The 18,299-nt window shown below is 40.8% G+C and overlaps 1 protein-coding gene across 1 annotated transcript; it reads right to left on the bottom strand.

The window, feature by feature from the left end:
* Positions 1-1,973: 1,973 nt before the first annotated feature.
* Positions 1,974-12,525, bottom strand: LOC136866394 (cuticle protein 16.5). The gene is made up of 3 exons (XM_067143312.2): positions 12,492-12,525; positions 9,630-9,872; positions 1,974-2,692 (listed from the first exon to the last, which is right to left on the bottom strand). Exons 1-3 carry the CDS (start codon positions 12,501-12,503, stop codon positions 2,063-2,065), a joined length of 885 nt encoding a protein of 294 aa, XP_066999413.2. The 5' UTR covers positions 12,504-12,525; the 3' UTR covers positions 1,974-2,062.
* Positions 12,526-18,299: the final 5,774 nt, after the last annotated feature.

Raw genomic sequence — 18,299 nt, 5'->3', positions numbered from 1 at the left:
GTTTTATCTTTGGAATATTTTACCTGGGAGGAAGCCGTGATCAGTACATAATTCATACAGGGAGAGCTGCGCGTCCTCGGAGTTAGTTACGACTGTAGTTTCTCGTTGCTTTCAGCCGTGTAGCAATATCAATATAGCTAAGCCATGTCAAGTATTATTACAAGGCCATATTAGACAATCATCCAGATTGCCACCCTTTCAAGTTCCGAAATGCTTTTACCCCCTTCCCCTTTAGATAAACCATTCGTTAATCTGGTCTCTTGACATATGCCCATCCCTTATGGTTGTACCTACGGCTCAGCTATCTGCTTCACTGGGACGCGCAAACCTCCCTACCAAGGCAAATATAATCACAGAAGACTCGCAGAAATTGAACTGGAATTCACAAAAAATAACACACAAAACTTCTTCAGAACTTTCAGAGAAGAAATATCAAATTACTAGGCACCTAGCCTTTCTTTCAAACGTCCGGATGGAACTCTAGAAACAAATAATCAGTAAAATTGCAAACTGTTAGCAAACTATTTTCACAAATTTTCAAACTGTGAATTTCCTGGAGAACAACTCACCTTTGAAAAACCCATACCAAAGCCAGATTCAGAAACACCTATATTAGAAGAAATCAAACAATTATGAGTGAACTGAAAAATATCGAAGCTCCAGGTGAGGACGGTATAATTGTCGAAATGTGGAACATTGGTGGCAAAAGTCTTGCCTCGAAACCTCATGCTATTCTCAGCGATATATGGATCACGGAAAAGATTCCCGAGGACTGGAAATGTGCACTAATTCATCCACTGCACAAAAAAAGGTGATCAAACTGATACGTACAAAATTTTATCCAAAGTTCTACTGGAAAGACTTGAAAGACAAACAGATCACCTCATTGGAGAATACCAGGCAGGTTTCAGAAAGGGCAGATCATGCACAGAACAAATACTCCATCTCAAAACTATCTTACAAATGTGCAAAACTAGACAAACAGTGATCACATTCGTAGACTTTAGACGAGCATATGACTCCATAGACCGACAGACACTTTTCAAAGTACTCGAAGAATTTAAAGTAGACAGAAAAACAAGAGAATTGATCAGACAAACATTAACTGACAATACTTCCAAAGTTAAATTCATAGGAGAAGTATCTGAGCCTTTTGATGTCAACACAGGGGTTCGACGAGGAGATGGTCTGTCACCTCTCTTCTTCAATCTTGTTCTAGAAAAAGTAATCTGAACTGAAAATCAAAACACCTGGCTAAATGAAATGGTATCAGATCTTCAGAAAATCAACATCAACCAGGAAACTGTGAAGAATCGATCAGCTTTCAGAACACTGATTAATAACATTTATTTCACGGAGCCAAGATGGAACTAATAAAACCTGGACAGAAGAACGTAAGAAGAATTTCAGTGAGAGGATGAAGAGATTTTGGGAAGAGAAGAAAGTAAAATCATCAGCTAAATAAGTTCAAGCGTGAAAATAAAAAATTAATGCTATTGGCTTTACATCCCACTAACTACTTTTACGGTTTTCGGAGACGCCGAGGTGCCAGAATTTAGTCTTGCGTGAGTTCTTTTACGTGCTGGTAAATTTACCGACAAGAGGCTGACGTATCTCAGCACCTTTAAATACCATACACAAAAATCTAGTTAATGACGATATCACTCAAAAATGCAAGTTTGATGCTATATAAGTAGGTATTTTGTTTGACACTATTCAGACTGCCTGCGTGCCAATTTCGACGTTTCGTTTTACTTTAGGCCTACTACATGACGAGTAAACCCTATCTCTCTTGGGCGTCTATGTCTGAGTTTTAATTACTTTTGTCGGGTAAACACCAAATGTGTCACCAGATATATACGGGTAGAGTTAATGGAAGAAATACAAGGGTTAAAGGAAGGACATTGAAAACTAATAAATCACAGGTCATTGAGAAATTATGCTATAATACTTTAATAATATAATTTACACACACCATTCATACACCTTTCACACACTACTTCACGCAAGACATACAAGAGAATAATGCCATCGAGGAATCATCAATCGAGTATTGACTTATTCAGTCGACCCTGTAGGAGACAGCATGGCCGGGGTTGTTGACGACAGTGGTGAGAGTGGCTTCACGCAGTACGGGACCAGCAGCGGCAACGGTGGTAACGGGAGCAGCGTAGGCAACTGGGTGAGCAGCGTAGGCAACTGGGTGAGCAGCAGCAACTGTGGTGACGGGAGCGGCATATGCGACGTGGGTGGCAACGGGTGCGGCAGCCGCTACGGTGGCAGCGGGAGCGGCATGGCCCACTGAGGTGATGGTGGTGATGGGAGCAGCATGGAGAACGGGGGAGGCAGCGTAGGTGAGAGAGGTAGCGGTATGAACGCCGGAGACTGGGGCAACGGGAGCGGTGGCGACAGCTAAACGAGCAGTGCTGGCGGGCACGCCAACGGAGAGTACTCCGCGCTTGGAACGGGACTTGACGGTCTCCACTTCGGCAAGGTGAGCGGCACGAGCGGCGACCACCTCAGCAGTATCTTCAGGGGCCACTGGGACGGGGCCCACGGGGCCAGAGGGGCCAACTGGCAGAGCATTACTGGCGACGCGTACTCCAGCGGCGTCGGCCACGTAGTGAGTCTTGATCAACTGGCCATCGGGGGCAACGTAGCTGTAGCTTCCGATCTTGTTACCAAAAGCGTCCTGGTAGAACAAATAACATACTGAACTCAGATATAGTTACACTCGACCAGATAGGGCACATTTGAAACTCATTCACTGGTTATAATGATGATAATTGTTACTCTAATGGTACTAAATTTACCGGTTTTGGTCCAAGTCAATAATATAAATAATATCATTAAAATATGGTAATATTGCATGTTAAATTTGTGGACATTTGTCGGATATACTTTTGTGTTAATGACAATAAGTATGAGCTTAATTCAAGTTGGAATTAATTATCATGTTTTAGATGTTTGTTGCTTGCTTGTTGTTTAAGGGGGCCTAACATCGAGCTCATCGGCCCTTTTAGATGTTTATGGAGTTGTCTATTCTAGATAGTTACTCCAGATATCTATATTTTTCGTCATTTTATTTTAACCTTGAGAGAACGGACAGATTTTGGTTGGATTATGCCTGGCAGGTCCGCAACAGATACAATCTTCAATCTCAAGAAATTGATAAAAAAAATACCGAATTTGTAAAAGAGATCTGCATATGGCCTTCATAGCTCTTGGAAAGACCTATGGTCGAGAGCCACATGATCTTATTTGGTGGGTGGAGGATGACTCAATTTTAATATAACATTTAGCTTTGAATGTATACCAAAAATGGTAGACGAAACTCTAATTCGTAAGTCATGATTTCTTGCCATATGGAATTATTTCGTAAACTTACATAGCATGGTCGACAAAACGATGGAAGTTCATCGTTATTTGTTCAAAGCTGAAAGGTGGAGTTTTCGGAATATTAACTGGCATATTCATTAACCTGCTTTACTGAATGGTCGGCGAACAGGCCTTTGGTTCGGAAGGATCCAGGTTTGAATCCCCTCTGGTGTGGGAATTTTAACTGTGTATGGTTAGTTCCTCTGGTTCAAGGATTAAGTGTTTGTATTCGTCTTATCTTCTCGCTCTCTCTCTCTCTCTCTCTCTCTCTCTCTCCCAACCATCATAAAAACACGCAATAGTGAATACATCCTTCAACATCAAGTTTTCATCAGGAAGGGCATCTGGCTGTAAACCTGGACCAAATCCACAAGTGTTGACCCCAATAAATTGGGCAAAATAACAGGAAGACCTTAGGTTTCTTCCCTATTGACATCACTTTAGTCTTGTAGAGGCTAATTTTCGTATCATACTCATTGCACCTATTTTCCAGTTCCCAAGATTTCAGACTTCAGTGTTTCAGCACAGTCTATCATAAAATCGAGTCGTCGGCATAGACAATTTATTTATTTATTTATTTATTTATTTATTTATTTATTTATTTATTTATTTATTTATTGTGAACGTAATAGGTCATGAGTCCCACTTACTATGTTCACGGCAATTGCTACTTATATATAAAACGTTAAAGAGAATTTTTCTGAAATTACTTTCCAGTGACGCTCAAGTCAGATCAAAAAGCAGCATGAAGCATAATGCAACTAATTTTGCATCACAATACAAATTCAGACTAATTCAGATTTAATATACTAGCTAAAAATATTAGAGCAGGATATTTCATTTCAGATTTACAATACCTAAATCGATTAATATGGTTATTATTTTTTAATTACTTCATATCTATTACATTATATAGAGAAGCGCAGTGCTAATTGAAGAAGTGAATGTACAATAGCTTCTGTCACACTAAAAACCTCAACTACTGGGCGAGTTGGCTGTGCGGTTAGGAGCGTGCAGGTGTGAGCTTTCATCCGGGAGATAGAGGGTTCGAACACCACTGTCGGTAGCCCTGAAGATGGTTTTCCGTGCTTTCCCATTTTCACACCAGGCAAATACTGGGGATGTACCTTAATCAAGGCCACGGCCGCTTCCTTCCCATCCTTAGCCCTTCCGCTCCCATCGTCGCCATAAGACCTATCTGTGTCGGTGCGACGTAAAGCAAGTTTTTAAAAGCCTTCACCGAGCTCGATAGCTGCAATCGCTTAAGTACACCTAGTACCCAGTATTCGGAAGATAGTGGGTTCGAACCCCACTGTCGGCAGCCCTGAAAATGGTTTTCCGTGATTTCCCATTTTCACACCAGGCAAATGCTGGGGCTGTACCTTAGTTAAGGCCAGGGCCGGTTCCTTCTCACTCCTAGCCCTTTCCTATACCATCGTCTCCATAAGACCTATCTGTGTCGGAGCGACGTTAAGGGACTTGTAGGGCCGATGACCTTCGATGTTAGGCCCCTTTAAACAACAAGCGTCATCATCATCAAGCGATTTGTAAAAAAAAAAAAGAAAAAACCCTTCAACTCATTGATTAATATTGTAAATTCTCATAGTTCTATTCATTGGAGAGTTCTTAATCATTATTAATTATTTTATACAAGAAATTAAAATATTTCCAATGTCGTCTGTGGCGCAAGCTATTCACATCATGTTTCTTGAGTATACTGTATGCTGTGTCCGGTTCCAAGGCTAAATGGTTAGCCTGCTGGCCTTTGGTCACAGGGGTCCCGGGTTCGATTCCCGACAGGGTAGGGAATTTTAACCATGATTGGTTTATTTCGCTGGCACGGGGCTGGGTGTATGTGTCGTCTTCATCATCATTTCATCCTCATCACGACACGCAGGTCGCCTACGGGAATCAAATCAAAAGACCTGCATCTGGCGAGCCGAACTTGTCCTCGGACACTCCCGACACTAAATGCCATACGCCATTTCATTTCACTGTATACTGTATATTCATCCCGACGGCTGGTTGGATCCTCAATAGCTCCGCCATCATCTGTCTTTGAAGAGACATCGAGCGAGAGGTTCCTATTACATATCAGTCTGCCAAGCCTACTGAACTGCTCGCAAACAAACCCTCCGAGCGACTTTTCGTAAAACGTACTGGCTGTATAAGGAATGACATTACTTAAAAAAAAAAAAAAAACCAACAAAAAAAAACAACTCACTTTCATATCCCCAACGCCACGGATGAGACTGAGACAAGACAATAAAAGTAACAAGTCTGTTGTAACCCATACAAGAAAACATAGTGTACTGTAAACAGTAGGTCTCGCCAGCAAACGCCGAAAGGATAAAAAAAATAATTTAACCCCGGTTTCAGACGATGTTGTTTATCAGAGCTCAGCACCTCACGCCATAAGTCACGTGCAAATAATAATAATAATAATAATAATAATAATAATAATAATAATAATCGTATCGCATCAGTTCAGGTATTTTAATACTCGTCCATTTCGACGTTCCGTTTTACTCTAGGCCTACTAGATGACAAAGGAAACTGAATCTCTCTTGGGCGTCTATGGCTGTTTTAATTAAGTTTGCCGTAAACACAACGAGTGGACTCGGAAGACAGAAAAACTTTTGTTATAATTAATCATTAGCGTTTATGGTTATCATTTAGGTATATTTAACGCGGTTGGATGATGGCCGATAGCTTGAATTCATGCCGTAAAGACTTAACTGTAAGTGATTCTCTGAGACTGAAATATAATACTATTTCCAGTATTTTTTTTGCGGGTGAATGTGATCAGGTAAGGTCCAGGAAATCTGATCAAATCTTTGCCGTCTGGGGTAGAACCATTTAATTTTGATCTCTTGGTATTTTCGTTATACTGTACAACATGCACGTGAAAGCAGCTATAATTTAATGATTCACATTCGATTTATGTACGTTCGGAGAAAATTTGAAATTGGTATTATTTTTGCGTTTTGATTCCAAAGAGTGAGATTTTAAGCTGAATAAACGGGGCTAAGAAAGCTTTTAATAAGAGGCATAATGTGTGTAATGTACCTGAGAACTCTGAAGAAACTAGCCCCAGACAGAGAGCAGTGGAGAGCTGCGCAAAATCTTAAGATTGATGACGCAAGAAGAGGTTCCATCATGCAGGTCACATAATCTTATTATTATTATTATTATTATTATTATTATTATTATTATTATTATTATTATTATTATTGGGAGCCTCCGTGGCTCAGACGGCAGCGCGTCGGCCTCTCACCGCTGGATACCGTGGTTCAAATCCCGGTCACTCCATGTGAGATTTGTGCTGGACAAAGCGGAGGCGGGATAGGTTTTTCTCCGGGTACTCCGGTTTTCCCTGTCATCTTTCATTCCAGCAACACTCTCCATTCTCATTTCATAGCATTTATCATTCATTAATAAATCACTTTGGGAGTGGCGACCCCATCGTACTAACAGCCTATATCTGCTTCATTCATCCCATTCCTGACCCGGTCAATGACTGGAAGACAGGTTGTAGGTTTTCATTATTATTATTATTATTATTATTATTATTATTATTATTATTATTATTATTATTATTATTATTATTATTATTATTATTTCCGCTGGTTGCCATTTCTCGATGGATGCAGTACTTTTGCATCTGTCACTTGGCACAGGTTGGAGCAAAATGTAGCTTCCACCGAAGTCTCAGTCTCATCAATGGCTGTGACAATATGAAAGCTGCTGGGGTATGGTTGGTGGTGAGTAATGACATGCCATTCAAAGCACGACTAGTGTGTCCGATTGTTATGAAATTGCTCATAGGATCAGCCGTACTTCGATAGCACTTTCTGGCCCAGTGAGGAAAGCAATGGCAAACTACCTCACTCCTCATATTGCCTAGTACGCCTCATTTTAGCGCTGCCATTGGTTGTTGGCGTTTCCCCGTAACCGCATAACCTTTGGTGGTGCTATTTGAGGCTCCAACCAGCCTCTGGACTGATGAGTTAACAGACACATTATTATTATTATTATTATTATTATTATTATTATTATTATTATTATTATTATTATTATTATTATTATTACATTGGCTTTTCATACATACTTACAGAGATTCAACTGGCTTTTACGCTTGAAGATAAGCCTATCCCCCTTCTTTTTTATTTTTGCTAGTAGTTTAACGTCACACTAACACATGGAAAGTTTTCGGCGGCGTTAAGGATGGGAAAGTGTTAGGAATGAAAGGTCGCGGCCGTGGCCTTAATTAAGATACATCCCCAGCATTTGTCTGATGTAAAAGTGGGAAATCATGCTAAACCATCTTCAGGGCTGTTAACGGTGGGATTCGAACCCGCCATCTCCCGAATAAGCTCACAGCTACACGACCCTAATAGCGCGGTCAACTCGATTAGTCGTCTTACCTCCTAAAGCCCGGTATATTGTAGCGAATGCTGATCTTGGGATTAGCAATGAAGAAATACACTGGAATAAGGATTAAATATCATGCAAATCTGAACTAACTGTTGGGTTCCAAGCTAATCAGTTTTAGCACTATGCCCGATTTTAGAGTATGGAAACACTTTGATAAAAATCTATTGTGGATGATTTATTGTAATTACTTTGACATAGACTGTCATTTCCAAGAAGGAAAGTCTCATTGTCAATATTTTAAACTTTTACGAGAGCACTGTACTTGAACTTTTTTTTTTAATTTATGGAGCTGTAGCTCAGATCCCTGGCAACAGAAACAAATTTGACCGAGGCCACTGTAGGTCAGTCGGTAGAGCATCCGACGTGAAATCGGATGATTGTGGGTTAGGTTTCCACCGGTTTGCGGTTGGCATTTTTTGTTCTGTACTTAACATCTCTTCGGCATGTAACACATGTACTCGACACCACATAATAAGCTGGAAGTCTCTTTCAGATGTAACTTACTGTTATCTGTGTGGAGTGAGTTTGGGAAGTCACCTACAGTCTTTGTAGAGTATTACAAGTGACGAGCTTTGAAAGCTCCATTATAGAAACACGTAGAGTAAAACATTCAACATTGGGAATCATGAAATAATTTTAACTTGCCTAAGTTGCTGAAATGAAATAATGGCGTACGGCATTTAGTGCCGGGAGTGTCCGAGGACATGTTCGGCTCGCCAGGTGCAGGTCTTTTGATTTGACACCTGTAGGCGACCTGCGTGTCGTGATGAGGATGATATGAAGATGAAAACGACACATATACCTAGCCCCTGTGACAGCGAAATTTACCAATGATGGTTACAATTCCCGACACTACCGGGAATTGAACCCGGGACCCTAGTGAGTAAAGGCAAGCACGCTAACCATTTAGCCATGGAGCCGGACAACTTGACTACTAAAGTGCATACTTAACAATACTCCGTAGTTTATATAGTTGTCAATTATAGTACTAATTATGTATTTAAGTTCATTTTATTGCTAAAGACTTTTGCGAAATATCGTGTTGGGTGCTTGTACTACAGGAATCCCCTAACGTATCGGAGTCCGAAAACATCGATTTTTCTCTTTTTATCACCTTCAAATGCCATCGAATGCTATCTTGAGAGCAGAACAACGACTCTTCGACTGCGCTACAGAAATCAGCGATTGTGTGATTCTCAAGGAGTGATTTCATTGTGGATCTCTGCTTTCTCTTCTAGATCGTACTTCGTTTCTTAAATATAAAAATATAGCGTATTTAAACTGGATATTTAGTTCAAACATGGATATTTTTTCGTTGCTATCTGAGGAGATTTCAATGAGTGATTCATAATAAAACGTCTCAGCTGCTTCTTTCTTCCTCTTTTCTTCTTCCACCACTTCCCCCACATCCTGTTGGGGTCGTTGGTACTATTAGTGTCGAGCGTGTAGAATTGACCCTGTTTTACGTCCGGATGCCCTTCCTGACGCCAACTGTATGTGGAGCGTTGTACTCAGTATTGCATGTTCTTATGTCGGTAGTGTAGTGTGATGTATGTATGTTTGTAAAGAGATGTATATAGAGAAAAACACAAACAGTCCCCGAGTCAGAAGAACTAATCAGACACGGCAAAATAAATCTCCGAATCGGCCGTGAATCAAACCCAGGGCCCGAAGAATAGAAGACCGCGATGCCGAGACCTCAGTAGCTTTTTTAATATCTCTGATTAATATATAACTATTGGATTGTTTTAAAGAGCATTGCTATTTACCTAAGATGCAAGGAAAGGAATTCGATATGTACAGAGGTCACTCACCTGGACAGCGTTATGAACCTGGAAAGGCTCGGTATGACCATAGCTGGCCTGTCCCAGCTCGTCTTGGGCGTGGTACTGTGTGCGGACTCCAACAGCTACAGCAGGAGATACAGCTACAGACGCTACAGGTGATACAGCGTGAGCTACGGCGACAGGCGCAGCCAGACCGGAGTAAGCAAAGGCCGGGGCGGTCAGGTAGCCGGGTTTAGCCAAAGCGCAGACCACAGCGCAGCTCAGTACAACCTGAAATTTTATAGTTATCTAAGATTAGAACCTAATATTTCTGAAATAATAATTTCGTAAGCAGTTAATTCTGGAGGTTAAGAGAAGCAGAGGGAGATCGAGACGGCGATGAATAGATTCACTTTTTAATGATTTACAGAGGAGAAGTGTTGAACTAAACGTGGCCACAGAGTTAATTGAAAATAGAGGATTGTAGAAACGCTTAGTTAATTCACAGGCAGTTACAGATACAACGCTGAAAGACATAGCAGTCTATAATATATACTATTTATGAGCAATTTTCATACGAAATTTCTTGCACTTCTCAACTATTGCAAACACTTCTGACAATTATGCGATGCTAGGTAATACCCTGTTAATGAATTTAGTCGCACCGACACAGATAGGTCTTATGGCGACGATGGGATAGGAAAGGGTTAGAAGTGGGAAGGAAGCGGCCGTGGCCTTAATTAAGGTACAGCCGGTTTGAAAATGGGAATCCACGGAACAGGACTGTGGGGCTCGAGCCCACTATCTCCCGAATACTGGATACTGGCCGTACTTAAGCGACTGGAGCTATCGATCTCGGTCTTAATAATTTAATACAACATTTCTTAATATTACAGGAATATAGTATCAACACTTCTCAAACCAACTGTATAACTGTCTCCCAACATTTGCTCTTAAAAGATAAAAAAATACGCTATTTTTCCGTTCTCGGACCCAAAACGTGACTTTGATAGTCTAAAAGAATCCACATTTCACTTGATTAATTTCTTTCTTTCTTTTTTCTTCCTTAATCTGCTTACCCTCCAGGATAGGTTTTTCCCTCGGACTCAGCGAGGGATCCCACCTCTATCGCCACAAGGGCAGTGTGCTGGAGCTTCAGACTCTGGGTCGGGGGATACAACTGGGGAGGATGACCAGAACCTCTCCCAGGCGGCTTCACCTGCTATGTTGAACAGAGGCCTTGCAGGGGGATGGGAAGATTGGAAGGGGTAGACACGGAAGAGGGAAGGAAGCGGCCGTGGTCTTAAGTTAGGTACCATCCCGGCATTTGCCTGGAGGAGAAGTGGGAAACCACGGAAAACCACTTCCAGGATGGCTGAGGTGGGAATCGAACCCACCTCTATTCAGTTGACCTCCCGAGGCTGAGTGGACCCCGTTCCAGCCCTAGTACCACTTTTCAAATTTCGTGGCAGAGCTGGGAATCGAACCCGGGCCTCCGGGGGTGGCAGCTAATCACACTAACCACTACACCACAGAGGCGGACTACTCGATTAATATTAAACAAAATATAGCTTAATTTTGGAGTTTCATTCGTGAAAATAGACCACGTGATCCTCCAGATATTCGGCTTCACACTTGGTTTCACATACTTTCTGCATAGACAATGGTACCGAGCCATGATAAGTATTTATTAAATTAAGCTTTAAAGATTTAAATTTGACAAACTTTGATAGCATGTGAAAAATTTAATTTTAAATTTTCGGCTTCATTTCAGTAACAACTATCTTCGGTTTTAAAAAATCCTGGAGTGGAGAAATTTAATCCTGGAAAGGGATTATTTAACGTAACGTAACAATAAATTTTCTGGCATTCGATACTGCGACCTAAAGTGTTGGAGGTGAGCTACAGCCAAGAAAATTTCACAGCTGTTTTTGCCTGGTGTGAAAGTGGGAAAACACGGAAAACCACCTTCAGGGCTGCCGACAGTGGGATTCGAACCCACTATCTCCCGGATGCAAGCTCACAGCCGCGCGCCCCTAACCGCACGGTCAACTTACCCGGTAAGGGGAAGTACAGTACAGCAAAAAAGAGAACGTATTTATGATAGGAAAGATATTCAGGGAATTACTAAAAATGAAAGATTAAAAGGTCCATGCGTATAGCTAGTGAATAAAATCAGTGCAGATTGTTGGAAGAAAAAGATGTTTGAATTCGGTTCTCTAGCAGGATATAGATTCTCAGGAACGTAGCAAATTTCTTAATGAGAACATAATACGATGGAAATTAATCTCTGGATTGGTATTTACCTATAGTCTACTGAAAAAATGAAGAATTGTTTGTTCATTTTTCAGTTGGGACGGTGAAGTAGAACTCATAAACGAAACTGATCTATAGAGTATCGATACGAAAGAAGGCTGAATGAGCTGTTTATACAAAAGAAATACTGTCTTTCATTGTATGAAATAAGACTCTGGGGTACTTCGTTTCTGAAAATGTAACATTGTGGAAAATTTGACTCATATAAAATTATGAATTGATGAATTACTAAACTTCGAATATTGTAAATAGAACTTCTAACAATGTTTATATTAGGGTCAGTCATGATCTCAATACCTCGGTGAAAGGAAACCAAATATATCAGCGTTAAATTTCTCTTCCAGAAGGGCTTAAAGAAATAAATGTCAGAAACGAATCAGTTAACAATTCCATTCTCATTCGAATGGCTGGTTAACAAAGAAATCACTATTTCCTCCTTCATGAGAACTGTCAAATACGTAATCTTTAAATAACGAAGTAAGTTTTGATCAATGCAATCTGGCATTTGTAATATGTCTGCTTTATTAACTCGATTTCATTTTCACCTCTAAACACATGAACCATTTCTCCTACACTTGTTTGCTAAACACTTACCAACACCTTCATGATGCTCTGTATGTTCTGAAGTCCTGCGTCAGGAATGAGGTGACTTCCTCCACCATTTGATCATTTATATAGCACTGGACCACGAGTTTTGTCTGTCCACACCCATCTCCCAAGGTCGTGGGCCGCAACCTTGAAGATCTAACCGGTACTTCCTAGAGATCACAATACTCTTAGAGTCATCATATTGCATGCTTTCTTTCAGCGACTTTCTTCCCCCACTCCGGTTATCTGACTAGCAAGGAAGAAAAGCAGATATACCTGGATTATATACCTATTTTCGTCAATATTGCAATAAATCCCTCTTAGGGATTATTACAACATAATGTCCAAAACTATAAGTCCTAACAGACTTCGCGAAAGTATAATAAGAAATACTTCTGGCGGACAACGTATTGTATTTTAATAATAATAATGTTATTTGTTTTACGTCCCACTAACTACTCTTTTACGGTTTTCGGAGACGCCGAGGTGCCGGAATTTAGTCCCACAGGAGTTCTTTTACGTGTCAGTAAATCTACCGACACGAGGCTGACGTATTTGAGCACCTTCAAATACCACCGGACTGAGCCAGGATCGAACCTGCCAAGTTGGGGCCAGAAGGCCAGCGCCTTAACCGTCTGAGCCACTCAGCCCGGCTATTGTATTTTCAATGTTGTGTAAATGTGTAGAAAGAATATAGGAATTTCCAAGAGTAAAATGGTGAAATTCCCCGGTATAGAAGTTGAAACTAAATGGACTCACATGTGCTACATTCATTTCAATATCCTAAGTACAAAAGTAAGTTGCTAAATTCCATAACAATCTACCATCAAATCCTATTTGACGAAGATTTGCAATGTATTTAAAATTTATATATTCAATTATATATTTTTTTCAAAACAATGCATAAAGAGGCTGAAAATGAAAATATGTGCGTCTTTAGTCAATTTGTACTTCTTCCATTTTAACGTAATTTATTCTTAAGATTAGTATCCTACTCAAAATATCCTCCAGCAGGAAGAGAAATTACAGCGATAGTTTTATTGGTTTTCAATCATACTAACTACGGCTTGAAGCTTTCGGAGACGCCAAGAAGCCGGAAACCGCCAACTTGGGCTGAGAAGATCAGCGCTCTACTGTCTGACCCACTCAGCCGGCTGAGAGGAATCACAATTTTGTACTATTAAATAGATATTACTTATTATAAACCAGGTGAGTTGGCCGCGCGGTTAGAGGCGCGCAGCTGTGAGCTTGCATCCGGGAGATTAGTGGCTTGGAACCCCCCTGTTGGCAGATCTGAAGATGGTTTTCCGTGGTTTCCAATTTTCACACCAGGCAAATGCTGGGGCTGTACCTTGATTAAGGCCACGGATGCTTCCTTTCCACTCCTATCCCTTTCCAATCCCATTGTCGCCATAAGACCTGTCTGTGTCGGTGCGACGTAAAGCAAATAATAATAATAATAATAATAATAATAATAATAATAATAATAATAATAATAATAATAATAATAATAATAATAATAATAATAATAATAATAATAATAATATGTCCTCAGCTATCGTGAGCAGACAGTTTAATTTGACGCAATCTAGGCTGCCCGAGCGTCAATTATGACGTTCCATTTTACTCCACCAGATGGTGAAGTAAACTGCATCTCCCTTGGGCATCTTTGTTTGAGTTTAAAAGGCGCTAAACATTAGCGAACAGAAAAAATGTCGACGCTAACCAACGCCTTTTGAAATCCTTAAATATTTACCCCGTCCCCCAGGAGTTTGCGGTCCATATATCTCTGTACGACAGTACAGTATGCTAATAAACGGGATGGAAAGTCGAAAAGTCAGGTTGTGTATTTCACCACAAGAAAAAGTCCCGTCTGTTTTAATACGGTGTTGATGAAGTGAATATACCTCATGGGAACTGCTGTAAGTACCTCGGTATAAATATAAGGAAAGTCCGGCTCCATAGCTAAATGGTTAGCGTGCTGGACTTTGGTTAATGGGGTGCCGGGTTCGATTCCTGACAGGGCCAGGAATTTTAACCATAATTGGTTAATTTCGCTGGCACGGGAGCTGGATGTATGTGCCGTCTTCATAATCATTTCATCCTCATCACGACGCGCAGGTCACCTACGGGAGTCAAATCAAACGACCTGCATCTGACGAGCCAAACTTGTTCTCGACACTCCCGGCACTAAAGGCCATACGCCATTTCATTTCAATATAAGGAAAGGAATTCATTAACATTAACAAGGTAGTAAAAAAGGGTTACGGATATCTTCATACGGTTGTGAGGATATTTAAGGGTTGTAGTAAGGATATAAATAGGAGAGTGTATAAGTCACTGGCAAGTCCCCAATTGGAGTATGATTCCAGTGCACAGGACCCACAGCAGGATTATTTGATGCGAGAACTAGAAACCATCTGAAGGAAAGCTGCACGATTTATGCTGGGTGATTTCCGACAAAGAGTAGTGTTACGAAAATGTTGCAAACTTTGGGCTGGGGAGCCTTGAGAATAAGGAGACAAGCTGCTTGACTAAGCGGTATGTTCCAAATTGTCAGTGGAGATATGCCATGCGATGACATTACTAGAAGAATAATCTAGAATTGAGTTTTTTGAGGTAGGAAAGATCATACTATGAAAATAAAGTTGGAATTCAAAAGGACAAGTTGGAAAAATTATTCGTTGATGGGAAGAGGAATTGGGGTTGAAATTATTTAGGGAGATGTTCGATGAATTTCCTATTTCTTTGAAATAAATTGGGTGACCCGCCCTAAATGCAGATAAGTTTATAATAATGCTATTGGCTTTACGTCCAACTAACTACTTTTTACGGTTTTCGGAGACGCCGATATGCCGGAATTTAGTCCCGCAGGAGTTCTTTTATGTGCCAGTAAGTCTACCGACGCGAGGTGACGTGTTTAAGCACCTTCAAATACCACCGGACTGAGCCAGGATCGAACCTGGCAAGTTGGGGTCAGAAGGCCAGCGCCTCAACCGTCTGAGCCATTCAGCCCAGCGCAGGTAAGTTTAAAAAAGTTTTTTCTTTGGTTTCTTCGAGAAAGGTATGTATGTAGTGACGTATTCCAGACTAAAGTACTTAAAACATTACAGTAATAGCTCTGTGATGTTTTTTAAAGCTTCCTGAACTTCGATCTGAGGTCTTTATTGTTTGTGTTGTAATTGGGTATACAACCTTCAGGTATTGGTTAGCGTGGTTATGTGGTATTGGTTATGTGTTTCTCCACAATATATGAAGATTTTATACAAAAGTACGACACGTATAAACCATAGAAAATTGTTAAAAAGAATAAATGAACTATTGATGGGAAAAGTACAAAATAAAAGTAATTGGGCTCAATTACAGTTACATGAATTTTTTTTTTGCTAGTGGCTTTACGTCGCACCGACACAGATAGGTCTTACGGCGACGATAGGATAGGCCTAGGAGTTGGAAGGAAGCGGCCGTGGGCTTAATTAAGGTACAGGCCCAGCATTTACCTGGTGTGAAAATGGGAAACCGTGGAAAACCATCTTCAGGGCTGCCCACAGTGGGATTCGAACCCACTATCTCCCGGATGCAAGCTCACAGCCGCGCGCCTCTAACCGCAGGCCAACTCGCCCGGTGAAATATTTTACTCAACTACAATTACTAATTACTTTTCAACAAGCAATCAATAACATTACAATTACAATTACAGAACGCGAGTTTTTAGGAAATTGCATTTCTTTTTTCATATGGGGATGGAATGTTACTGAAGTTAACAAGGGAAAAAGGACATTACTTCATTTCGTGTTCTTTTTAGCATAGTAAGTAGCTATCACCACAACGTGAGTCCGACTCGTTGGCTGAATGGTCGGGGATTTAAACCTTAATTGGTTAATTCCAATGGCCTCGGGGCTGGTTGTTTGTGCTGTCCCCAACATCCCTGCAACTCACCACACATAACACTATCCTCCACCACAATAACACGCAGTTACCTACAAATGGCAGATGCCGCCCACCCTCATCGGAGGGTCTGCCTTACAAGCGCTGCAGTCGGCTAGAAATAGCCACACGAAATTATATATACAACAACGTGAGACTAAACAAACTTTCAAAACGATTGATCCCAAGAAAATTTTGCATGTCCCATTCGTGTTTAAAAACAAACTCATTCCTACTGTGTAGTAGCGGCTCTTTGACCTAGTGAAAACAGAAGAAAATTTAGAAAAATCAACGGTAAGTATGTGTCGTACATACGTGAGAGGAGAAGGAAAAATAGGGATCCTGGCGCAGGGAGAAAACCGCGACCCTAAGGGACGCACAGAGGAGACCCGCACCGCACCCCGCCGTAGTCGCCACCCGCAAACACACCGTTTATTTCAATAAGCACAGATACATTAAATGTACAGAATGCCCTTGATGGGTGTTACAAATATATATAGAAAGTCTCTACCTTGGAACCGATGAATTACACATAGATTAAAAATTTTTCGTTGCTACACAATAGTTATATAAGAGAAAAACTATATTCACAGTATGAATCAAAAGTCTATCTTGTGCCACTTAACACTCTTAAAAGTACACAAATTATAAATGAAGTGCTTCTCGTTCTATTTAGCATGGACGGAAAAGACAACAAGTAAGACAAATTCGTGTTTTAATCATTTTCAGTATAACTAATTCAAAATGTTTAATCGAATAGTAGAATGGAAATTTCTTAACCGTTTCACCGTCACATGTTTACTCCGGCTCCATTCTCGACGACGTATTATACGGTTATCTAAATCTCAACCAGTAACCACAACAACCTGCGATAAAATGAACGAGAGGGCGTCCTATCCTGCGTGTTATAGCCTACCCTTCACACGACGTGTTGCGAGTGCTGGAACTCCAAAGTTGCCAAGCTCTCGATGCGATGTATATCGTTTACGAGAATGTAACGAGGACCAAAATGTAAGGACTACAATTTTATTTCCAGAGGTGAATTACGAGTAAAAAATACATTTTGCGAATAAAGATTACGAGTAAAAGATACTAAAAATGTAATTACAATGTATGCAAATACAGTACTTTCACTCAATTACTTCCCAACTCTGATAATAATAACGAACTCGTGCTGAAGTTAAACGTACTTACACACATTAAAGTGCTAAATCACATTAACGAGCCTGTAAAGAAGTGTTACGGAGATGATCATACGGTTGTGAGGGTATTTAGGGGTTGTAGTAAGGACATAAAGGGAAGGGTGTATAAGTCACTAGTAAGTCCCCAATTGGAGTATGATTCCAGAGCACAGGACCCACAGCAAGATTATTTGATGCGAGAACTAGAAAATATCTAAAGGAATGCAGTACGATTTGTTCCAAGTGATTTTTAAAGATTTGCAGTTTGACGTTCGTGCGTGTATCAGTAGACCCTTCCTATGAAACTGAATGCGCCGTGCCCTTGATAGCCCTCCCTACAGACCGCAACCTTCTAAATTAAATTCAGATGGTTTCATGATTTCATCTGCACTCAGTTATTACTTCCTGCTGTAAGATAATACTAGATTATGTAACGCTTACTAACACAACGAATAGCATACCTCAGGTACTGTCTAGGCTTGGCAAAGCAACTTTGAGGAAAGTCACCTCGAGGGGACCGAGTGAGTGGCTGCGGGGTTTGGGTCACGCAGCTTTCAGATTGCATTAGGGAGGTAGTGGGTTCGAACCCCACTGTCGGCAGCCCTGAAAAATGATTTTCCATGGTTTCTCATTTTCACAACAGGCAAATGTTGGGGGCTGTTCCTTAATTAAGGCCACGTGTGCTTCCTTCCAACTCCAAGCCCTT

The sequence above is a fragment of the Anabrus simplex genome, chromosome 3 (genome assembly GCF_040414725.1).
Source record: "Anabrus simplex isolate iqAnaSimp1 chromosome 3, ASM4041472v1, whole genome shotgun sequence".
Lineage (NCBI taxonomy): Eukaryota > Metazoa > Arthropoda > Insecta > Orthoptera > Tettigoniidae > Anabrus > Anabrus simplex.
The sequence above is the reverse complement of the archived record's forward strand: the minus strand, read 5'-3'. Positions and strand labels throughout refer to the sequence as shown.

Coding starts and splice junctions, on each gene's coding strand:
- LOC136866394 (XM_067143312.2), bottom strand. Junction 2,693..9,629: donor AGGTTCATAACGCTGTCCAG/GTGAGTGACCTC, acceptor TTGTTCTACCAG/GACGCTTTTGGTAACAAGAT.